The sequence below is a fragment of the Eublepharis macularius genome, chromosome 2 (genome assembly GCF_028583425.1).
Source record: "Eublepharis macularius isolate TG4126 chromosome 2, MPM_Emac_v1.0, whole genome shotgun sequence".
Classification (NCBI taxonomy): domain Eukaryota; kingdom Metazoa; phylum Chordata; class Lepidosauria; order Squamata; family Eublepharidae; genus Eublepharis; species Eublepharis macularius.
In genome coordinates, this window is record NC_072791.1 from 66923559 (window position 1) to 66948458 (window position 24900).

The 24900-nt window shown below is 41.0% G+C and overlaps 1 protein-coding gene across 1 annotated transcript in view; it reads right to left on the minus strand.

Moving 5' to 3' along the window:
- Positions 1–16033, minus strand: part of LTK (leukocyte receptor tyrosine kinase) — a 171046-nt gene extending 155013 nt beyond the window's left edge. The window contains exon 1 of the mRNA XM_054969925.1: positions 15079–16033. Within this exon, the coding sequence (XP_054825900.1) occupies positions 15079–16033 (955 nt within the window). The remainder of the gene's footprint in view (positions 1–15078) is intronic.
- Positions 16034–24900: the final 8867 nt, after the last annotated feature.

A 24900-nucleotide genomic window follows, 5' to 3' on the forward strand; every position in this document is an offset into this window, starting at 1 on the left:
CATTATTTATGTCACAGGAACCCTTTTTGGATTTGGGTTAGCCACAAATTCATTCTATGGTCAAATCTTTTTATCTTAGCTTTAGTTCCTAATCTGTATACAAGGATAAAGAATGAAGCATGCACTGATAGTATTTAAAGATTTTCTGCCACAGACTAATCTGACAAGTCACTTTACCTCAATCTCTATTATTACAAAATGGCCCTGCTGACCTGTGAACTCTGTTTTATTTTGACTGTCCAAGGCATCCAGGTGCTTATCTGTCATACCAACTCTCCACCAGGAGATGAGGCATTCTCCTGAGTCTACCCAACTCTTGGAGGGGTTTTCCAACTTCTCTCTGGAATTTCTACAGCCACCAGCTGGTTGGTTAGAGTACTACCCACCAGCACTCCAACCTAGCTCTCCATCCATGATGCTGTTTAAAGGCAACGCCAAGTGCCTGCATGTCCCACTACCCACTGGTTACTATGGGGACGACTTATCACACTTGTGCATTCCTGTGGAGAGAGCAATCTAATAACTAACCACCTCCCAATAGAGGCCTATTTGGTATTGAGAACATCTACCAGCATTTAAAATAGAAAGAATTTATTGAAAAAGGAAAGTCCACACACATACTCTTCACAACAATGGATCAAGCAAGGAATACAAAGAAATGGAGCAAACATGCAGCCCCATACATGAAGCTTCCCATTACTTTCCAGTTTTTGTCTGGCCTGCTGGTCCTTTGTTAGCGCCACATGCTAATGGTGGCCATCAAGATGTCCTCTGTCTGCACACCTCCTTGTGGCTCATTCCTTCCTCTTCCGGTTATTCCAAGGAAGAGATACTATCTGGCATTTGGCCTCCCCCAAAGCTCTGTCCCCTCCAAGGGGACACATTCCTGCTAGGGTGTATGTTAATTCATTGATTGTTCTCTACAGGCTAGAAACATTTGCATATCCAAGCCTTACATATAGGGTGTTTGAGGGAGCCCATCAATGGGATGGGGGTGCTTGACAACCATTAACTTCTCTACTTTTCCTGTCCTTGTGCTGATGAAGAAGTCTCTCAAAATGAATGTAGGTGTTATATAGCCCAACAATGGAATGCTTTTCTCCACAGTGGTATAGGAAGGGGCTTGAGTAAGAAGTACATGTGGAACAGGTAAGAAGAGCGGGCGATGTTTGGGGGAAAGTTGGAGAGGAGCTTTGAGCACTAGTAGTTTTGGAAGGCAGCCACTGCCACTGATACTATTTATCATGAATTAGGTACCCCATTCTTTCCAGAAGCCACCAAACCAACAAGACTTTTAAAAAACTTTCAGTTAATTTTTATGGATGACATGAGGATTGTAAGCAACTGTGAGAAGAGAAAAAAGGAGAGAAGAAAAAAAGATGGAAATGTGGAAAGATACACACACAAAATGAATGAAGGAGAAAAAAGAGGGGGAGAAGGATGTATAAAAACAGAAAGAAAGAAATGAGGGAGAAAAAGAGAAAGATGAATGATGAGAGTGAGAAAATAAAGACAGTTGGTAAGAAAGGGAGGAGAAGTAATGGACAGTGAGAAGAAGTGACAGAAAAATGGAAAGAAGGAAAGAAAGAGGTAGACAAAAGGGGGAAAGAGAAAAATAGAACAAGGAAAAGAGTATGAGAAAGTCAGTCAGAGGTACAGAAGAGGAGGAGAAAGTTGGATATATGGAATTAAAAGTGGGTCCTGGCTCTGGAAAGGTGAAGATGATTCATGTTGTAAGCTGCCTCAAGCAGGTCTGTGACGAGATGGCATATAAATGTTTAAATAAATAATAAATGGTTTAGCAACTTAACAGCAAAGAGTGACATTTCCTACCTGAAAATACTGTTGATTCAAAATTATATGTTCTTTAATCAAAGCAGACTTTGAGGTAACTAGAGTCCATGCATGTATCGGCACAGGATCCTCATAATGCCTTGGGGAAACTTTTTCTTAATACCACAGATGCCCTCATTTTTCACTATAGTGACATGAAAAAGTTACCCTTCAGACAGTCTCTGATATATAGAGCAACTCTTGTGAGTGTCCCAGCCTTCTGAACTTTTGAGCTTGTTTCACCCTCGGCTGTTTATTCAGCACCTGGATTTTAACTCTTCAACCATGAATAATAACAAAAGGGCTATGATTAGCAGATTAGCATCATGCAAGAAATGACCTGAAAACTTGGTAGGATTTTTGTTTTATCATCAAAAGGGGAGGGGGAGCTCATGATCGCTGAGTGGGTCCATTGCTGAATGTGTAAGGCAGGAATTCAGAGTGGCAGAAGACACCAAATATTATCCTCCAAATAAAAAGAATCAATTTTGGTGCAGACCAATTAAATAACAGTAATTTACTAACTGGTAAGTGACCATCATGCAAGCAAACTCCATTCAGCACAACAGATCACAATGGGATACCTAGGTGGAGGGGGGGGGGTAGAGTGGGGGAATATTGGAGGGGGGGTTAGTGTGGGGGAAATGCATCTTCCCTGTAACAGTAACACGCCTTGAGGGAACAGCTAAGTCACCCACAACAACTATGGAAACACGAAGCAAGAATCTGGAAATACTCTAGGGAATGGTGAAACCATAATTTTCTTTTCCGACTCTCTCCGGACTAGGATCTCACAAAACAGCTTCCCTGTACCTTTTAACTGCTGTTAGCATTTGGTTGTTTACCCAATGCCAAGCTTTTAAACCTATCGATAACAAAATGTTGTCATTAGCAAATTAGCACACACGAAGATGCCTGAAAACTCAACAGGGACTTTAGAAACTATTTTTATTTCACAGTGTTCTTCACTGTAATCAAGGCATGAAGTTTCAAGTCTAAAACCAGCAGCTGAATACAAATTCCAGTGACCCGTGATTACTCTCAGCACAGAAGAGCCTGTCCCTGACCATATCACATACCTGATTAATTTTGGTTACAGCGGAAATTCTGGTCACTGCTGGTGGCTTTTTAACTGGAAAAGTCATGCCTCATAGTAATCCTCCTTTAGAAATATAGGTGATTCTTTGGAGGGACTGCTAATGCTAAAGTGACTTTGCAATACAGACATGAAAAATAGATCTCTCCCCTTTCACTGGATAAAAATCATGGGGAGGGGCAGCCCACAGTATTTGAGGGATGTTCGAGCCAAAACCAGACTGTTTGAGCCAAAACTAGACACTTGGCAACCCTACCTGGAGTTGGCAGTGCTAGCAGAAATACCCCCTGAGATGTCAGGCGTAGGAATCTCCTTTACATTTTCCATCGTGGATTGCAGCCTCCATACAGCTTATATTTTATAAGAGAAAATGTTATCAGAACAAACTGCATAAGAAGGCACTGGCAAGCCACTTTTGCTTCTCACCTGCCTTGAAAACCCCTTGCTGGGGTCACTGGAAGTTGATTTCACATATACACATACACTGTCTGACTGGCAGAGGCTCTCCTGGATCTCCGGCTGAGGTCTTTCACGTCTTTTAACTGGAAATGCTGGGGATTAGACCTGGGACCTCCTCCATGCAAAGCAGATGCTCTACCACTGAGTAGGCCTCTCACTTAACTAGGTGTGGGGAAATATCAGCTCCCAGCCTCAATTTCTCACCCTAAGGAACTGAGGTTCAGGAGAAAAAAATGGCCTCCACATAGTGATGTTCTAGGAATTTCCCTTTGTCTCTTTGTTAAAGACCATCGAGACTAAGGGAGGAAGCCTATAGCATCACCAGGAAGTGACATCACATAATCCCCCAAACTCCACCCTCCCCAGGCACCCTCCAAACCTCCCAGCATTTGATGAGACAGCATTGGGAATCTTACCACTGAGATATGGCTCCTTCCCAGATATACTTAAATTTCCACATGTGCACGGCTAATGAGTTAAAAGCAAATGATATCACATATTTCAAAGGCAAAAAGAGTATTCTCAAAAAGTATATTGATCTTACAATCACAAACAAGCAGGACAGAAGATATTCTGTCTACTTTTAACCTGTCATTCAGATTCACGTGAAACAGACTTGCAGTCAGATCCTATGCATTGTTACTGTCAGGCCTGGCTAGGGGATTCTCTCAGACTCTCCACTTCATCAAACACAGTTGTATGAGTTAAAGGTTTTTATTAGAGATTGCTCCCTTGAAGTTCACTGTACATAGTAATTGCCAGGAATGCCAAAGCAAAGTCCTCTCAGAAAGGTTATACCCCCAGTCCAAACAATAGTCAGTTGCAGTTGGTGCAGAGTTGTGAAGTGCAAAAGTCCTGGAAGAGATGCAGAGCCGAGTTTCTCAAGGTCGGTTCCCAGCTGTACTGATAACACTGCTCAGCCCAAACAAAGTGTAGCAAAGACACAGGCAGGCAGGCTGGCTTGCCTGTCTGACAGTTACTCAGGGAAAGGTCCTACTTTATTGATTGGCACTTGCTTCCTAATAAAAGTACATGCGGGCTGTGCCCATATTTTTACACAACATAATCTTCATAGATGCCAATATAATCTACTTACTTCCTGTACATATATACACATACACATACACATAAGGTAAAGATAGTCCCCTGTGCAAGCACCAAGTCATTACTGACCCATGGGGAGATGTCACATCACAACGTTTTCTTGGCAGACTTTTTTGTTACGGAGCGGTTTGCCGTTGCCTTCCCCAGTCATCCACACTTTACCCCCAGGAAAGTTTTGAGGTCATTTTACCGATCTCGGAAGGATACACATATGTTAACAGTATCATTGTTATTATTTCTGAGAAAATAGTATGCATTTTTTATTTCTTAAACTCCATATGCTTAACTGAAAACTGATAGTTTATACAATATAATGATACATGGTTCAGGTATGTAAAAGTAGTGCTTTTTGTTTTTTTTTAAAAAACAACAGTGCCAGTACACATATATAAGGCTGCACTGCTTTCAAACAATTCTCCCCTCAGGACTTGGGAGACCGCCCCCCCTCAAGATGCCAGTACTCAGTCCTGGTGATGCTCACCACCCAAAAAACAAGCCCTGTGTAAAAGATTCTCTTCCTGTTCCCACTGTCTTTGCTTAAGAGGAGTTGGGGAATCTACATGTGCGAGAGATAGGGTTACCAGCCTCCAGAATTACAACTGCTCTCCAGGCCACAGAGATCAGTTCACCTGGAGAAAATGGCTACTTTTGGGGTGGACTCTATGGAATTATGCCATGCCAAGGTCCTTTCGCTCCCCAAACCCCACTTTCTCCAGGTTTCACTCCCCAGATCTCCAGAATTTCCCAATTTGAAGCTGGCAACCCTACCGAGAGAACATTTTGGCTTCCCCCAGCCCTCACTTTTTTCAGTAGCCTCTGTCTTTTCTCTTGTTATCTGCTGCTTGAGGCACAGATAGGGGCTACATATGTGTGTGTGAACTGCTTCACACACTCCTCCTTCCTGGCCCACTGTCTGTAGCCTAGTAAGGACTTTCTGGTCTATGTGTGGATGAGCAGACTGGCACCCTAGGTGAGATCTTTGACCATAATCTGAGATCTTTAAAAAGGAACAGATCTTTATTTACTAGAATACAACTTCAATTTACTAAAGCACTAGGGCACTGGAAAACACTATATCAAAACACTACATGGTGTTACAGAACTAAGCAAAAAAATAAATACATGAGGCTAAGTTATAAAGTCCCTGGTGTTACCTTGGCATTCTCTTCCATGAAATGGACACAAGTTCACGAGAACTTTGAAAACAGAGGCTGATCTGTGAGAGACTCCACTCTGAGTCCTCCCTGTGCCCCAGTCCTTGGCTTGGGCCCTGCTCACAGGCCCTGCTCATAACCCATAAGAGGCTCCTTAAAGGGTTTCATTTTGACATTTCATAAAATTGGGTTTGAGCCACCACATGTATTACTTTTCACCCTTTCTCCAGTCAAATCAATACACATGTCCCAAAACCTTTATGGCCCAACTCAGGATATCTCAATAGCCATGTATCTTGCCCATACCTGGCAGGTGAGCAAATGGTCATCTCCATTTTGCCTATTTGTCTCCATAAAGGAAAACTCATCTCCTCTCATCCTGAAATCTGACAGGTTTATTGCTTCATTCCCAGGAAATAAGGTTTTCTCTGCGATCAGGATCTCCCTGAGTGTTAATCAAGGTATCCTGCATTCCCCTATCATAATAAGGTACGTCTCAGATTGGAGCCAGTAATGCAAGGGAGAGATCAGTTATTTCAGGATCAAACAAGGCATGCATATTTCTGCAACTACCAGCTTGTTTTCAGACTTAATGATCATGGCCCAATTGGGTTGGGACCATAGCTAAATGGGAGGCTACCCCTTGCCATTTTCAGCATCTAAAATGGCACTGGTGAGTTACTATTTGCCCCATTGGAGAAACTTGTGTACATTCCTATCTATATGTTTCACCAAAGGGGCAAATAGTGGTTCTCTTGGGCTGTTTCAGGTCAGGAAAAGGGTGTGCAATAACCACCCTCCTTGCACCATGGTCCCAGTTCAAATCAGGTCTTCACGAGCATTATCATTAAGTCTGAACAAACAATGGGAGATTCAGTAGTGCGCACATGTGGTTAGACGCTAAGATGTACTAACTGTGCGTATGCTACACTTTAAAAGTTTTGCAGATTGTTAAACGAGACATTTCAGCATCTTCATCTATGCTCTGCAGATTCATAGAGTGGGCCAGAGTTTGCGTCTTAGTAGAAACCCAGGCTCTTGTCAAGTCACCTAACGCTTATTATACTCCTCTGAAATCATGTGCCTCATCTCCCTCTAGTGGCTGGTCTATTTAGAGAAGCAGGGATTTTAAAATCAGTTTTTGGTTTCCCAAGCTATAAAAAGATTGGAGGAAGCTATACATACAAAAATTTGCAGATGCGTGTTTTGTCTTGTGCTGTTTTCAGAAACTGTAGTGAAGTAACACTTCAAGCCTAAAATGTATAATTATAATATATTTGATGTAAAGACAAAAGAAATACACTGAAGCAGATTATACCAGGAGTCATTGAAAGCAAACATACAAAGGACAATGGGGTTTTGAAACTGGTGCTTCTTATATTTTTGGCCCTAGAAATCAGAGGGGGGGTGGGAATATATAGCAGTAGGAAAAGAAGATGACCCAAAACAAGACTCAATAAAAAAAGCCATGTCCGTTTGCAAGACCTGAGTAAGTCTGTTAATGATAAGATGTTTTGGAGGTCTTTCATTCATAGGGTAGCCATAGGTTGGAGGTGACTTGATGGCATATCACACACTCACATGCGAGTACACATGCACATACACACACACAGAAAGAGAGAGAGAGAGAGAGTGAGAGAGAGTTACCAACTTTTATCTGTGGCCTGGCGATCTCCTGGGATTATGACAGATCTCCAGATATTAGTTCCCTAGAGAAAATTGTAGCTTTGAAGGCTGGACTTTATGGCATTATACCTCACTGAGCCCCTCACCAAGTCCCACCCTCCCAGGCTTCACCACCAAAATCTCCAGAAATTTCCCAACCTGGAGCTGGCAACCCTAGGTTTGGGGCAATGATGCTGGCAAAAAAGAGCTAACTCTTCCATACCCTGCTTTTAGCAATATGGGTACTTTTATATTTTCCTTCCAGGGCTGAAAATCGTTTAGGGGGCATTCCCCTCACCAAATTGCATTTCAGCAGGATACAGTACAAGAGTGAAGTCTGTAGTAAGAGGATCCCTGATGCCCAAAAAAAGAAACAAAGAAGGTACCTACTCCCTCTATGTACCAATAGAGAGAACACAGCCATTTCCAGCTGATGAACATTCTCTTACAACAATTGCAGGATTGGCCAAAAAGTTATGAGTTATTTCCCTTTTCAGTTTCAGAGCAGGAGAAGACCAAAAATGAAACTGGAAACAATACAACTAGGGTTGCCAGGTGTCCAGTTTTCACCCAGACTGTCCAGTATTTTTGTGGACTGTCCAAGGGAAATGTTCTCCAAATACTGGACACCTCGTGCCGCCCCCTACCCCTTCCCCCCTGCTTCCAGACAGCTTCCCTGGACCTCTTGTTGGCTTTTGATACCATCAATTATAGTATCAATTAAGGGAGGGGCTATGGGTCAGTGGCAGAGTCTTTGCTTTGCATGGAGGAGTTCGCAAGTCCAATTCCCAGCATGTTCAGTTACAAGAATCAGGAAGTCCTTTGCCTGAGAGCTGCTGCCGGTCTGAGTAGACAACACTGAGCTTATTGGATCAATTGTCTGATTCAGTGTAAGCCAGTTCCATGTGTCCATGTGTGTGTATTTTAGCTTTGGTTTTAATTGTTTTAAAGATGTATTTTGTAGGTTTCAATGGTTTTTAAGATATGATTTTATGATGTCTGTTTTGAATTTCTCAGCCACCTTGGTGGCCCTTATGAGGGCAGAAAGGCAGGGTAACATAAATAATCACTATTTCTATTGCACTTGCACTTTCCCTGCCTCTAAAGCATTAGCAAAGGTGAAGGAAGTGATCGTAAATTACCTCTCAAAGGAACACAAGTAAGAAAGAAGCTCCTTTACTGCAGACAGCTCTACACTGTAAAGTATTTACTTTTGCAGTATTTGCATTCTTTTAACTCATTTGTTTTGGTAATAATATCTGATCACAAGGAAAAATCCCTCCAACTAAAGTCCTTTAATTGCTTTCCTCTTGAGTCCCTCATGCTATTTTATAATATAATATACAAAATTTGTTTGCTTATCTTAGTCTTCCTTCTACTCAATGTGTGCTCACAGCAGCAGGAAAAAAGGGCCCGAGCACAAGCTATTTCAGCCACCGAGGAAGTCAGCACAACCTGGAAAAGCCTCCAGCAGGCAGCATGGTAGGGGCAGGTGGCTTTGGCTGCCTTTATTAATTAAATCGATTAACAAATTAAATAATTATTATTTCAATTCTATGAGGAATACAACATCAATAGAGAACATCACATGCACTCACAGGACTGCCACGTCAAGCCTGGAAACTGGCAGGAAGGTTGGGGTGGGGATGGGGACCAGCAAGACAACATCACTTCCGGGAAAGATCTGGAAGTGATGGCAGGTAACTCTAGGAGTTGCTGGAAAGATAAGATTTTCTCCGGAAGTGACATTCTCACACCGGTGACAGGAACATTTGAAAAGAATTTCCTCCCACTGCCACTTGGAGCAGCAGTGGACAACGAAAGCTTGGGTTGGGGGATCCCCTGCCCTCACTGCAGAGGGCTGGCAGCCTTAATTCAGTCCTAACCCATGTTCCATAATAGAAGGCACCTTCCAACTTTCTGTCCTGCACTCTCAACATTCAGTCTTGCTTCAGGGTAACTAAGAAACAGACCAAATGCAGGTCCAGTTTAGAAATGCAGGCTTAGCTGTATCCACTGCAAGGGCATCAGAGGACAGGGGATGGTTGAACGTGAACAACTGTACAGTGTCTTTGTATAGACTATGCCAGTACTCCAGAGGAGGCAGTAGAACTAGCACACTAGATAGGCCTGGTCAGGGCTTTTTTTCTGGGAAAAGGGGCGGTGGAACTCAGTGGGTTGCCAGCACAGGGGGCAACTTCTGGTGGGAGGTGGTGCCCCGGTACAACATGTGCACATGCAAAGTGTGTGCACGCTTCTGGGACTGCACAATGACGTAACTTTGGGTTAGCTGGAACAAGGGTTTTTTTAAAGTTTTAATCGCCCTCAGCAAAAATGGTCACATGGCTGGTGGCCCTGCCCCCTGATCTCCAGACAGAGGTCTGGAGATCAGGGTTGGGGCCACCAGCCATGTGACCATTTTCAAGAAGTGCCAGAACTCCGTTCCACCGCGTTCCGGCTGAAAAAAAGCCCTGGGCCTGGTTCTTCTGTATCTTTCCTCTTTGTATCCTCTGTAGCTGTCTCTGCTTACCCAGACTGCTACCCACAGGGATTTCCTTCCTTCCAGCTAACTCCTCCTCTTCCTGCTTCTTCTTCTTTTTTTTTTTTTATAAACTTTTTATTAAACGAAAACAATTACAACATACAAACTTGAACATGTACAACAAACAAACAATCAATTCAATGCATGGAATTTTGTTACAGAAGGAGAGTCAGCACATGTCAACAAAGTTATATACATTGTGGAACTTTATAGTGTAAAACCCTTTGACATAGTTATTGTTTGAAGGATTTTTGATTTCGGCTGAATGTTATGTTTTTCAACATATTCAAAAAACGGGAACCATTTCTCCACAAAATTAGAGCTCACCGGAAACTTCTCTGCTACATAGAGATGGTTGTGTGTTTTTTCCACAATGAAATAATTCCACACTTTTTCCAACCATGCTTCAATTAAGGGAGCTGAGTTTTTCTTCCAAACCAAAGCTATCTCATTCTTTGCTACTACAAGAAAAGTTGCAATCAGATCTCTTCTAATTTTAGGTATAGGTAAATCACCCCACTGATTCAAGAAGATAATCTTGGGGTCTAACGGGATTATATACTCTGTTATTACTCTGATTTCTTCAAGCACTTTACCCCAATAATTTTTAATAAGTGCACATTCCCACCAACAGTGGGCGAACGTTCCTACCTCTCCACATTTCTTCCAGCACTGTGGGGAGGCCAATGGGTATATATGTGATATTCTCTTAGGGGTAAGATACCACCTGTGCACAATCTTGAAAGATTGTAACTTAGTTGAAATAACATTTGATTTGAAAATGTCTGATGTCCAAATTTTTTTCCAGGTTTCCAAGGATTGGTCTACCTTACTGTCTTTGGCCCAGCTGGATTGACATGAAATCTGTTTTTTATTCACCGTGTTTAGAAGGATAGAATAAAGTATCGATATCATACCCTTTTTTTGCGTTGTATAGGAGCGTAGCACCATTTCAAATTCTGTCAGTGGTTCTTTCATAATTGACTTCAGACCTATTTGTTCTGACATGCTTTTAACCTGTAGATATCTGAACCATAACAGTTTTTGGTTGTTGGGGGTTTTCCGGGCTGTATTGCCGTGGTCTTGGCAATACAGCCCGGAAAACCCCCAACAACCATCGTTCTCCGGCCGTGAAAGCCTTCGACAATACATCATAACAGTTTTTGTTTCAGTTTACGTTCTAGTTCTAGTCTTCCCAGCAGACCCGCGGGTGACGCTAAGTCAATTAATCTTGTCAAGTTGGCTTGTCGAAAAATGTTTTGGAAAACTGGATCTTTACCTGGAGAAAACCAGGTTTGATTTATGAAGGAAGAGAATCTGGATATGTCTGGAACCAGTTTATTTTTATGTTTATCCCATGAGTTCAGTATTGCAAATAAAAACCTATTTTTATGAATGCTATTGGGCCTGTTTGTTTGCTTATTCCACATTAGATCGTTGATAGTGTATGTGTCTATAAGCGTCTTGAAGAGAGTGACCCAGCCTGCTGTATTATTTTCGGAGATAAGTTGAAGTAAATTGAGAAGCCTGATTGCTGTTTGGTATAGGTTGAGGTCTGGGAAATTAAAACCACCATCTCTGGATTTCCGACGTAGTGTGGAGAATGGGATCCTGGGGTGTTTATTTTGCCATAGAAAGTTATTAATTAATGTCTGCCATTGAGTGATTAGAGTTATGGGAATTACCACTGGGATTGCCCTAAAAATGAAGAGAAATTTGGGTAAAATGAATGCTTTTATTAGTTGGTATCTGTCAAACCAGCTAAGTTGTAATTTGTTCCAATTAGAGATCTCAATCTTGATCTGTTTTTCTATCCTTTGGTGGTTTAATTTAATAAGGTCATTTAAATTGGAGGGAATATTAATGCCAAGATATGTTAGATATTTTGATGCCCATTGGAATTTGTACTGTGTGCCAATTTGATCTTCTAAATTTTTAGCTATATTTATGGGGAGAATTTGAGATTTTGATTGATTAACCCTCAGGCCAGAGATATTACCAAATTCCGATAATAAGGGATGGAGATGTTTCAAAGAATTTACTGGATGTGATAGATAAATAAGCATGTCATCCGCAAAGAGGGATAATTTAAGGGAGTCATTTTTAATGGGAATACCATGAATGTCCATGTTTTCCCTTAATGCTATTGCAAGTGGTTCTAAGGCAATTGCAAAAAGTATGGGCGATAGTGGGCAACCCTGTCTGGTACCTCTATTTATTACAATTTTCTCTGATCGTAACCCATTAATTTTGATGTTGGCCGAGGTGTGTGAGTATATAGCCCCTACAGCATTCAAAAATTTTTCCCCAAATCCAAAAAATTGGAGGGTACTACTCAAGTAATTTTTCTCCACAGAGTCAAAAGCTTTTTGAATGTCTAAAGACAAAAATAAGGCTTCAATTTTGTTGTTTTTGCAATGTTCTATCAAAGACAGAGTTTTGTAGATATTATCTGTGATTTCTCTTTTTGGGATAAAACCTGTCTGGTTGGGGTGGATATAATTGCTTATGAATGAGTTTAGACGCCGGACTAGAATGGATGTGAATACTTTATAATCATGGTTGAGCAGTGATATCGGTCTATATGATTCTGCATTTAATGGGTCTTTCCCTTGTTTATGTATTACGATAATGTCAGCCATGTTCCAAGTAGGGGGCATTTTACATTCATTCAAAACTACATTGCATGCATTGGTTAAGTGTTGAGCTAAAAGAACCGCATATTTTTTATAGAACTCTGATGGATAACCATCCGGTCCCGTAGCTTTGTTATTTTTTGCCAAGTTGATTGCTTCTAATGTTTCCTGCAAAGAGACAGGTTTGTCTAAGAGAGTCCTATGGCAACTTTCTATTTTTTTGACATTTTTGAGGGATTGTAAGAACTCCATGATTTTAGATTGATTAGGGTTCGTTGATGAGTACAAGTTCGTGTAAAATTCCCTAAAAATGTTTAGAATTGATTTGGAATCGTGAAATTTAACCTTGTTTACATCTTGAAGAAGATGGATATCATTCTGAGTGTTCCTCTGCTTTATTCTTTTCGATAGGGTCCTTAAAGCTTTTGGAGTATTAAACCAGTATCTTTGCTTGGTCTTAATTAAACTTCTATGTACTTTATTTGTTTCTAGCGTCTCCAAGATTTTACGTTGAGCCGTTAGAGCCATGTATGTCTTTTTATTTCCTGTTAGTTTATGTTTCTCCTCCAATATTTTAATGGACTCTTCTAATTCCTTCCTTTTCCTCATGTTTTCTTTATTTATTTTTGATGACAAAGCTATAATATGACCTCTAGCCACAGTCTTGATCGTGTCCCAAAGAGTGCTAGCCCCTATTTCTTCTGACATATTCTCATCTATGGTTCTTTTTAAAATTTTACCTATTTCTTCAGCTGACTGTTGGTTATAAATCAAATGCTTAGGCAGACACCATTGTTTAGAGCCTTGAATATGTGGTTCTACTGTTATTAACACATTGACCCAAGAATGATCAGAGCATGTGCTTGAACCAATATCTGAATCAGTCACTTGATCAATCACTGAATTAGAGATCAATATGAAATCAATTCTAGTGTATGTGTTGTGTCTTTGGGAATAGTACGTATAATCTCTTTCCCCTTCGTGTAGTTGTCTCCATATATCAGTAATTTTATGCTTCATTATTATGGGAAACAGTTTGGTTTTACTATGTTTCTGAGTGGAACTTTTCCCAAAATTTGATTTGTCCCACTTATAATCCATTATGTGGTTTAGGTCCCCCCCCAGTATGAGATGACCTTCCTGAAATGTTCCCAATTTATCTAAAGTTTCTTCTATGAAGTTCAGTTGTTGACTATTGGGGGCGTATATAGATGCCAAGGTATAAGGTTGATTCCCCAGTAAACCTTTCACAAAAATGTATCTTCCTTTAGGGTCTTTAAGAGTTTTTTTGTGTTGGAAAGGAAGACCTTTGGCCCCCCTCTAAGTCAAGGGGGGTGGCAGACCTTATTGCCACCCCCCTTGACTTAGAGTTACCTGCTGCACAATATTGGGATTGAATCCAGCTTGCTTTTAGTAAGCATGGAACATCGTTTCTAGCATGAGTTTCTTGTAGAAAGATTATTTGAGAGTTAGTCTTAGCTAACATTGATATCACTCTTCGTCTTTTAATAGGGTTTCCCAAACCTCTTACATTCAGAGTAGTTGCTTTAAATTTGGAAGCCATATTATACTAATTAAATTTCTACTGTTGCACTAAAATATCGTTTCAGAATTCCTGTAATATTATCAGCAGCGATGAGCTTACAATATATTACTTTATATAATTTTACAAGTTTACATACTATCAATATACGTGCAGCCAAACCTTGAATCTTGTCCCTAGATAAATACCTTATTGATCAACCTTGCTTGCTTCTGTATTTTTTCCTTCTTTTTTATTTCCCACAGTTTCACAAACGATGTTATCCTTGCTTGTGTTTTACGTTCCTTTGGGATTTTACTACCTCCTGCACTAAACTATCCTGTACAACACTCCCCCCCTCTTTCCCTTAGTATAAAACTTCCAATAAGAATGAATACAAGCCTCAAACGTCCCCCCTCCCCTCCCCACTCCCTTACCCCTAGAATATCAAGTAACTTTATGACTTTCCCAATCAACTTTAACACTTTTAACCACTTTTTAAACTAATATATATTTTCCTCAAAATTGTTTCAAACAAGCTTAATTTTCTATAACTTGTAAATAACAAATGACTTCTTATTAGTTTAACTTTTCTTTAAACATGCAAAATTCTGCACCTCTTCCCTTTCTTCTCCAAACACTTTGAACCTTGTTCCAACAATGAATTCCCCCCCTATAAACCAACACCCCCTCCCCCTCTTCCCAAACTATCTAACAGCCCTATAAACACTCTCTATCCCCCCCAACCTCCCAATTTGTCTAATAACTCTGTAAATATTCTTATATATAAGTATATTCTAACTAGTTATCACCTGATATCAACAATTCCAGCTCAATATAGAACTTTCAGACTAGAGCGATCAATACCCACTCTAGTCTTGGACAGCCCAGCTTCCAAATGAAAAGTTCTACAAATAAGGAGCTATGCCGAGGTCACCCTTCTCCCACCCCCCAAATCCCCATTTGGCATTTATTAAAGATATTTAGTACACAACGAAAACTACTTGTTACTGAGATATCAATCCTGTCTTCCAAGGCACCTTAAGCATGTCTTATGGGAATTTTACTTCCCTTCTGCGGAGAAAGTAAGTCCGTTGATTTCCTCTTCTGGTTCTGTTTGCTTGTCTCCATAGGGATCTCCACCCCGATGTTGTTGAGAAGTTCTGTTCCATTTTCCAAGTTAGTAGCAATATGATGCTTCCCATTCTGTATTACTAATATTTTCACGTAGTTTAGCCATTTATATCTAACGTTGGCTTTCCTCAGTGTCTCTGTGATAGGCTTTAGTTCTTTTCGTATCAGTAAGGCTTCTCTTGGCAAGTCATTGAATATTTGCACAGGGGATCCATTAAATAAAAATGATCCAGTTATTTTAACCTTTTCGATTATCTTCATCCTTATTCTTTGGTCAGGAATTTCTATAATTATGTCCCTTGGTACTGATTTATTTCTATATTGCTTGATTGTTCCAACTCGATATGCTTTGGTGATTAGGGGGGCTATACCCTCCTCTAATTCAATTTGCTTTACAAGCCAGCTTGTAATCACAGATGTTAAGTCCTCCTTTTGTGTAAAAAGCTCATCAATTCCTCTTAGTTTAAGGTGATTTTGTCTGACATTGATTTCAAGATTAATTAGTCTCTCTTGTTGGGTCTCGATGGTTTCTTGCAGCGTTTTTATTTCACTTTGTGCAGCAGAGCTCATATCCAAGGCTCTGTCTGCTTTCTGATTTGCTGACTGCAGATCGAATTTTATTTCAGCAAGTTGTGAAGTTAATGGGGCAATTAATTTAGACATTTGGTCTAGAATGTCAGTTTTCAGTTTTGCAAGCTGTGGAACCAGTATAATTTCAGAATTATTTACCTTTTCAGTCCCATTTGTAAAGCTTCCGTCGGCCATTTTGGCCTGCTCCGTTTTTCCTTCTTCGCTTAGTAGTGTCTCTTTTGATGCCGAAAAGAATGATTGTAAGTTTTTCACTGCTCTAGAATCGTTTTTCTTCTTTTTAGCACTTGAATTTCTCATACTCTATTGTTTAAAAGATCCGTTGTGTTGCTTTTAATGGGGATTCAGGGGATGGGAGGATCGGAGATCTCTCAGCAAGCATCCATCCCGCAGGCAGCGATGCCACACCCCACCTCTGTGGTTTTGAAGATTCTTTTAGTTTGTCCTCTTCCTGCTTCTTTGAGTAATCACCAAGAAGACAAGATGCGCTCTTGGCAATCTCTTTAAGTCCTAGCCTAGATACGTTGCTAGAACGGTCACTCTTCCTTTCCTATACTACTATGTAGTTTCTTCACAATAAAGGACTTTCATTTCTTTCCCAAAGTAACAAGACTTATGTGAACTCTATTCTTAAGGCAGTGATCCAACCTTTACTGTGCACAAACAAGCTCTAATCTAACAGAAAGAACCCTTGCAGATATGATGTGGCCACCACCAGGTTTCTTCTCAGTATGTGTAATAGGCTTCCTGTATGTGCAACCAGGCCTGACATTCTCCTAGTACTGGTGGAGGATCCCCTGCCACCAGCTTGTGTTTTCTGCCACCGCTCAGCTGGCTGGGGGTGGTGGTGGTAAATGAGGGGTAGTCAGGCAGCATCCCAATGCACTGGTGTCACTTCCCTTGCACCCGAGAGTGAGACCAGTGCATCACTGGGGGATGACAAGAACACTCTGGTATGAGGTTAAACCATAGAGTTTTCCTCAAAATCCAAAGTGCCCCCCGTGTCCCCCAGCAACATGCTGATATCGCTTCCAGGTGCATGAGGACAGTGAGGGCAATGAGGGCATCACCGGTGAGCCCCCCATGATGCAGTAAGTTCCACCACTTCCTGCTGGTTGCCAGGGGGGACCTGGCAACCCTACTGTCTGTGGCCATGCTGGGCTCCTGGTACAGGGTGTCCTTCTATCTGTTTAAAGATATGCACATACAGCCTGTGTCTGAAGCCATCTCTGGCACCTGGGACTTTGCTGCCGTACCTACAACTGGCTCTTCATTAGAAAGCTAAAGTCTTTTCTATCATACATCTCTCAGTAAAGCTCTCATTCACTTTCTGCTCTTTACAGGCCTCTTGTCACACCTGTCACCAGTTTCTCTCTGTGTGTAACACACACACATTCCTCACCATCTATCATTTCTCCACATCAACAGGCTCTGTCATGCTAACTGATAATAACCTCTATGCTATAATGCAAGGATGAAGGGAGAGAAGCATAGAAAAGCTTTTTCATAATAGCTCGATTGGAGGAAACAAGGTTCAACCATAGGGGGTGGATCATAAGCCCAAGCGTTCCAGTTATGCACCCCTGTTCAATAAAATAAATACATTAAATGGAAACAAAAATAAACCAGAATCTTTTCCTGTTTAAATTACAGCACGTGGTCCAGAAACCATTGCTATTTCACAGTTGCAGCTTGACAAAAGACCATTAAGTATCTCAAAATGTGACCAAAAGGAATTTGCAGACCGTGATCTCTGATACTCTTGTTCCTGCTCCAGTCATTTTCTCTTCCTAACACTTAAATTCAGATTCATTCATACACAAAGCATTGTTGCCTATATACAAGCTGTCACAAACACACAGAGCAGCTGCACCTCTCAGTCTTTGAACTGTAGTAATTTGTCTTCATGAACCCAATCACTAAACTGGTGCTTAGACTGCAGAACTTAAGAAGACTCAGTTCACTCAGCCATGAAAATTCACTGGGTGATCTTGGGTTAAACACAGTCTCATAGCCTGTCTACCTGTCACAGTGTTCTTATAAGGATGAAATGAAGAAAGGAAGAAACCCTTTGCTCTTTGAAGAAAGTAAGGGATAAGAATGTAATAGACAGGGCTACACTAGGTTTATGCAGACTATAAGTACTCTCATACACACACACACACACATATGTATGGTCCACCTTTAACATTTTTTCCTTCTTTCCAGCCCAGACATTGCCTGTAGCAAGTAGGTAGTCAGGTAGTTTCTACCTTTTACAGTTGTGATTAAGCCAAAGAATATATGTTATGCATATGTCTTCTTCCTCTCAAGCCTTATAGGTTTCAGCACACAAAATAAGAAAGACTGAAAGAGTGAATTGAATGACTCTTGAAACAATCCACAAAGCTATTGCTTGAATTACACAGAGACCGTCAAGAAGAACAGTCCATTCTCCGGTACCCAACCATTACAAGCAAGTTTCTCTTGAGATTCTCTGAATATTATTTTACTGCACAGGCGTTCTGTAGGGAGGACACAATGACCTAATAGCAATCAGCATTGAAATGTATGCTATAAGGGTTTACTTTAGGGTTAGCTCTCCTAAAACCAGTGGGACCCCAATTTCAGAACAGCAATTCTATTTATCTTTGTCTTTCTTGGTTCCCAGTATTTTGTAGCCTCTGTTTTAGGAGAGGGACCACAGAGGCATCTTGTGAAACCATGGCTTAATTAAACTAACTATGGTTAATTGATTGTTGTAAAACAGACCACACCACTAATAGTTACTACTTAAGGTCTGTCAAACCAGGATCTGAAAACACAGTTTGATGACTGCCTGTGCTGGGTGACTTGTCACTAAAAAATCAGCCTGTGTGCTGGATGCCTGGAAAATAGTAAATGTCATTCCCATTTTTAAAAAGGGTTCAGGAGGGATCCAGGCAAGTTGGGCTAACACATGTTCCAGGTAAATTAGCAGAAATTTAAATTTTTAAGCACACTGAGGAACAAAGCCTGCTGAGAGATAATGAGCATGGCTTCTGAAAAGGGGTGTCCTTCCTCGCCAGTCTCTTGGACTTCTTTGAGCAGGTTAACAAGCATGTGGATAAGGGTGATCTGGTAGACATTTATATACTTGGAGTTGCAAATGGCTTTCGACTAAGTACCTCACCAAATACTCCTGAGTAAGCTTAGCAGTCATGGGATAAAAGAATGGATTCTCTTATGGATTAAAAATTGGTTACACAACAGGAAGCAGACAGTAGGAATTAATGGACAGTTGTTGCAATGGAGGGAGCTAAGTAGAGGAGTTCCACAAAGATCAATATTGGAACCGGCATTTAATTTGTTCATAAATGGATTTGGAATTGGGAGTGAGCAGTGTGGCAGCCAAGTTTTCAAATAATATCACATTTTTAATGGGAAAACTGGACATTTTGAGGTGCTCTGAAAAAAAATTCAGTTTCAAATACAATAAAACTGTTCACTGCTGCTTGCATATGCCTCCTGCTTCTTTTACTAAGTCTCAAACAAGGTATTTCTCATAACTCTTAAACCCTTCTGTTCAAGGCCATTCTGGTCAAGATTAAATACATATACAAAGATGTTTTTCTAGGAGAGTTTATCTGGTACAATGACTCTTGAATTTCACATAACCAACTCTGAGTAACATAAATACAACACTACCAAGACTTTCCATCTTGAGGGCAATACATTCCAGCATGCAGGGCTGGCCCGCCCATTGAGGCCGGCGAGGCAGCCGCCTCAGGGTGCTAAGGTGCCGGAGGGGCGCCAGCCCGGGGGGCAGGGGTGCATGCCACGGAGCTGCCGCCACCACTACCAGCCAGGAGCGTGTGCTGGCGGCAGCAGTGTGGGGGAGCTGAGCAGGCAGCCTCCCATTCAGTTGCTCTGCGGGCCAGGTGCAGCCAGCGGCCAGGGCGGCCAGCTGTGCCTGGCCCTCAGAGCAACTGAATGGGAGGGCTGGAAAGCCCCCCATGTGCGCACCCAGCCCCTGCATGATGATGTCACATGCAGTGACATCATCATGCAGTCCGGTGCGCGCGCGCGCGCGCACGTGCGCACACACGCACACACACACACACACACACAGGCAGCCCTTAAGCTGCCTCAGGTGCTGGCGATGCTGGAGCCGGCCCTGCCAGCATGCACACATGAAACCAGGACAATATAGAGTGCAGAGGGAAATGTGTGCTGCAAACCAAAGAATTCAACACATTCATGGCAGAAATATGACTTCTAAACACTTTTGTGTTTCTACACTCCATTCAATTTATTAATATTAAAGTCATATGCTGGTTTACAGCAAGAGGGGCACATGCTCTAGCACTGGGCAGGAAAGAGAGCAGTGGAAATCTGCTGTGGGTGGAACAGTAAATAGGCTGTTAGATGGGCAAGGATCCTACCCTTTTCTGTCAGTCACCAATCCACTGTATGCCTGTTTGGTGTGTGTGTGCAGAGCAGCTAGAAGCTGACCAGGGCCCATGGATGGCTGAAGAAGCCAGATTGGAAGAGCGACACAGAGAGGAAAAACTGTTGCTCAGAGCAGATGGGGTCCAAGCCTTCAGAGAGTGAGACTGGAGGGATCTTGTCTCTGTTTTGAGTGTAATCATGCTAAAACAGTGAATGTTTGGAGATATGGTTTGTGTGTCCAGAGTATTAGGTGAGAGAGAACTTGTCTCAGGAGTCAGGAGACTATTTAGGTCTTAAAGTCTTGCTTTTGTGGCAAAGCAGGTTAGCACAGGGGATGCTTTGGAAAGAGACTGTGGCTGTCTCAGGGAAACACTAATTATTTGTAATTTTTGGAGGAGCTCACATTTGCATAGAGACTCCTGAGGTTGAAGGAAGGATAATCTTTACCTCAAGAATAAAAAGCTTGGCTGTAAACTGTCTCCTGCACCCAGGAGCTGGCAACTGAAACATTATAACTTAATGAACCCAACAAAAGCTGCATGTTATCTGTAAATAGTTTCAAGCCTCTTTACTGAAAATTTCCCCTATCCCCGGCAGTGAATAAAGTTACTGTTTTTTTATCCTGTTTCCCTGATGCCTCATATGAAATAACTGCATTTACAAGACCACGTGGGTTCAGTCTGTCAGTAAAAGGCTGGGGTAAAGACCACCCTGGTCATATGACACAACATGCTACCTCTGTTTAAACACTATTTAAAACCCTGACCTTCACAGGCTAACACTGTGAAGTTCCCTTATAGCTTAATAGGACACGGTCTGCATCAGTTAGTGGGGCAGGTTTGCCAGGGAGGCTCATAACTCCTCTTGCCAATACATATTTGGGATTTTAACATGGAGAAAGAATGGATGAAGGGACCAAGCCCAAATACTCACACACCCTCTCTATGAAAACATCATCTCTAGGAACTCAGGAAAGTTCAAGTCAAAAGCTGCACCTAATATAAAGATCTCTTCCATCTCCATTTCATCAAGACTTTCCTCCAATACCAAGGGTAGCTTCTATGCCACAAAAAGCTGGAAACTTGCTTAAAACCAACAGGATGATTCGAAACCTGTGATTTTCAAGGTGTTAAATTCTTCACCCAATACCAACTTCTGTTCTTTTTACGCTTTTGCACAGAATACACATGGCCCCAGTTAAAGCTCTTTTAAGACTGGCTGGCTCCTTGGCTGAATGAGGGCAGCTTTGTGATAAGGTTAGACAAAGAATAGCTCTCTCTTTCTGTTCTTCAGAAAACACATTGCTTTTAACTTCCTCTATTTGGTGCTATATAAACTACAGATTAAACCAACAGGTAACATGGGGCTGTTGCACACAAACTGAAAATCCTGTACTCTGGATTAATATTTGACAGATTTTAATCATGTGCTAGGCAACCAGGAAGACACAGAGTTCTTTGCAGTTCTTGCCCCATCACAAGAGGAGAAGTTTAAAATGGCAAGGGACAAAATCTGATAGGCAACTATGAAATATAGTTGATATTTTAATGAAATTGCCTCATAGAAATAGAGGGTTGCTTGCTTAAAGCATTTTATGACGAGAACAAATAAACAGATGCATTTCCTCAGCCCTAAGTTAAGTGTGGGTGGAAATCAGGCACCTCCTACTGCTGAACTAATAATTTATTTTTTCTTAAATCTTCTCTCTCAGACAAACAACACTAATCGTAAAATTCTAAGCAGACAGGATTTCACTGTAAAAATATCAGAAAGCCACGTTGGCATAATAGCAAATCTTTGGTGAGTTGAGAAAAAATAAATCAGAATTGTATGAATAAATACTTTATTTCAATGTAACAAAAAAGACCAGAGACCGCTATGAGTTTCATTAGTGTCAGTATACCAACCACAGTATACCACAGGAAAAAGCTATACAGAGGTTCTGTACCCCCCCAGGGCTTGCAATCTTCTGTAATTCATCAAATCTCAGACTGTTTTGGTACTTGATTAGTTTTAAAGGCAGCCACTATAGCCTATGATATATTCAGTTATTGTCCTATACTGTAGTTTATTATGAGTTTATAAATTGGCTTGTTAATGTAGTCATCAGCTTTGGGAGCCTGTTTGGCTGAAACATAAGGTAAACATTAAATAAATAAAAGAATAAATTCCTTCTTCCCCCACCTCACAGCCATCCCTCAAATTAAGAGCATTTCAAAATCTTCTTTCTACTAATCCAGTTTTCCTTCCCTCCTCTGCAACTTTCAGAGCACCTTGATTTCATCCCTTTCTTGCTGGTTCAAAAATAAAGCTGACAATGGTGAAGAAAGCTAAACAGAGCCTCTATTTGAAACTCATCTTATGCACCAGCCCTTGGATAACTGTCACACCCCTTCCTGCCAGATCTCTGATCTCTCTCTTCTTTCCCATCCACACATGCTTTGCCTTGCTTTTCTGCTATTGCTTTCTGAAGTTTCTTCCTTTCACTCAAATTTCTTCCTTGCCCTAAAAAGCATTCAGCAGCTAAATATCATCTGTCCAAGGCAACCTCACAATTCACTCCATGAAGAGCTCCAGCCAAAGCAAGAAGTGAGCATTTTTAGCACCAGTATAAGATATGACAATTCATTTCGTGTCTGAATCGCCATGCACTGGCAAAGTCTCTCTGCAGCCTTCAAAACCCACACCTCAGCATTTGTCCTCCAAAACAAAAGTAATGTCCATAATAAAAATCTGTTCAGTGATGATAAGCACAGGGCGCAATGGTCCTATACAATAGCCACTTGGAAAGTTTTTTATAAATATATTCCCCTTTAAACATTTATTTAAAATAAACGTTTATAAAGGTAAAATAAAATGACAAAGGAATTAAAGTTGAAGGCACTGGGCACTCTGTAGTAGAATGGCTGAAAACTCACCACCAAAAGTCTTACCTAGTGTGGTGGTCCAGAGCATCAGCTGAAGGGAGATGGCCAGCTGTGGGAAGAAATCCATGACTTTGCTTCCTGCCTGTAGTGACCCTCTTCTCTGTGTCACTCCTTCTCTCTAAGGCTCTGCAAAAGCTCTGATGTTAACGCTAGGACTCTTGCTGGCTTATAGAAGAATTCCCACCTCCTGTTCTGGAAGACTCTCATGGGTCCTAAAGCCCTCGTGGTTTTGCTGCTATACATTCCGCTCCTTCAGCAATTCAAGAAGTGGAATGGCATGAATTATTAACACCTCTGCTTGTTCATGTTAGCAGTCAGTTGGAAAAGCCAATCTGGAAAACTTAGCAGTCATTTTCCTGCAGCTGCCTAGGTATAATTGCTTCACATTGGCTTTTAAGAAAGAAGCAAGATTGGATAAAACAAGAACCTTTTCCTAGTACTTGATAGTAATATAAATATATATCCAGAAAGAGTCCACCAGCTCTCATTACAGTAATGACTAGACAGATGAAGATTTTAATTCTTAATTTTGTCTGTCCATATTAATACCATACTACTGCAATAGCATAAAATCAGATTTAGAATCGGGTCCATTGCCCATGTTATATATTTTTAGTATAGTACTACAATGTGAAAGTTGGACAATGAAGTTGACAGGAAGAAAATTGATTTGTTTGAAATGTGGTGTTGAAGGAGAGTTTTATGGATACCATGGACTACCAAACATGGACCACCAAAAAGACAAATAAATTGGGTTCTTGAGAAAATCAAGCCTGAACTCTCACTAGAACTTAAAATGACTAAACTGAAACTGTATACATTGGTTACATCATGAGAGGACAAGAAGACTCACTAGAAAAGACAATAATGCTAAGAAATTTGAACGCAGTAAGAAAAGAGGAAGAATCAACATGAGATGGATTGACTCAATAAAGGAAGTCACAGCCTCCAGTTTGGAGGTCATTAATTCATAGGGTTATTATAAGTCTTACTTGACAGAACATAACACATACACTACAAAGGAAAACTTAAAGCAGGCTTAAATTTCTGTCTCCTTCTAAGAAAAAATACGAAAGGGCTATATCAGATAATTTGCATACCTGGATTTTTCTAAATTCATAAATACTTCCTATGAGTGTATCTGCACTGGCAAGTGTCCATCGAAATTAGTCCCGAACCTCTCTAATGCCAGATTTACACTTCATGAGTGAGAGTTTGGAATCTAAATAGTGATAAGTTGATTTACTTAATTAATGCTAGCTTGGGGTCTGCAAGTAATCACTGGATGGGGAGGACTATGTGGAAATCCCACTCCACCCCCAAATCTCCCCCTATCATCTTCTGTAAGTTCTCTGGGGCTGAAGTATAAGGTCTCTCCACCTCCCCCCTTTATTCCTCTTAACTGACACTCATCTGATCTCAACCTTGTGTGTTCCTGGAGTGTTTTCAGTTCTCACCAAGATGCTTCCAGGGTTGTGGTGATGGAGGATTTTTTATTAGTTAATCTGAAATGTCCTGTATTTCTACCTGTCTGGAGAATCCCCTGGGGAATCCTTCTTTTGTTTCTGCATGGCCTAGTTTTAAAAAAATATTCTACTTATAATCTGTCTTTCTCACTGAGATGCAAGGTGGGTTACATAGGATAATATGAACATTTGCTGAGACATTCAATAAATAATACAATAGGGTAAGAATAGCAGAAATTTGCAGTCCAATACAGATCTGAAAAACAATGCTGAGACAAAAACATAAACAGATTGATATGACATATTAAACAGCACAGAACTATCCAGAAGGAGTGTGCTTACAGCAACAGACCGTGCACAGTAG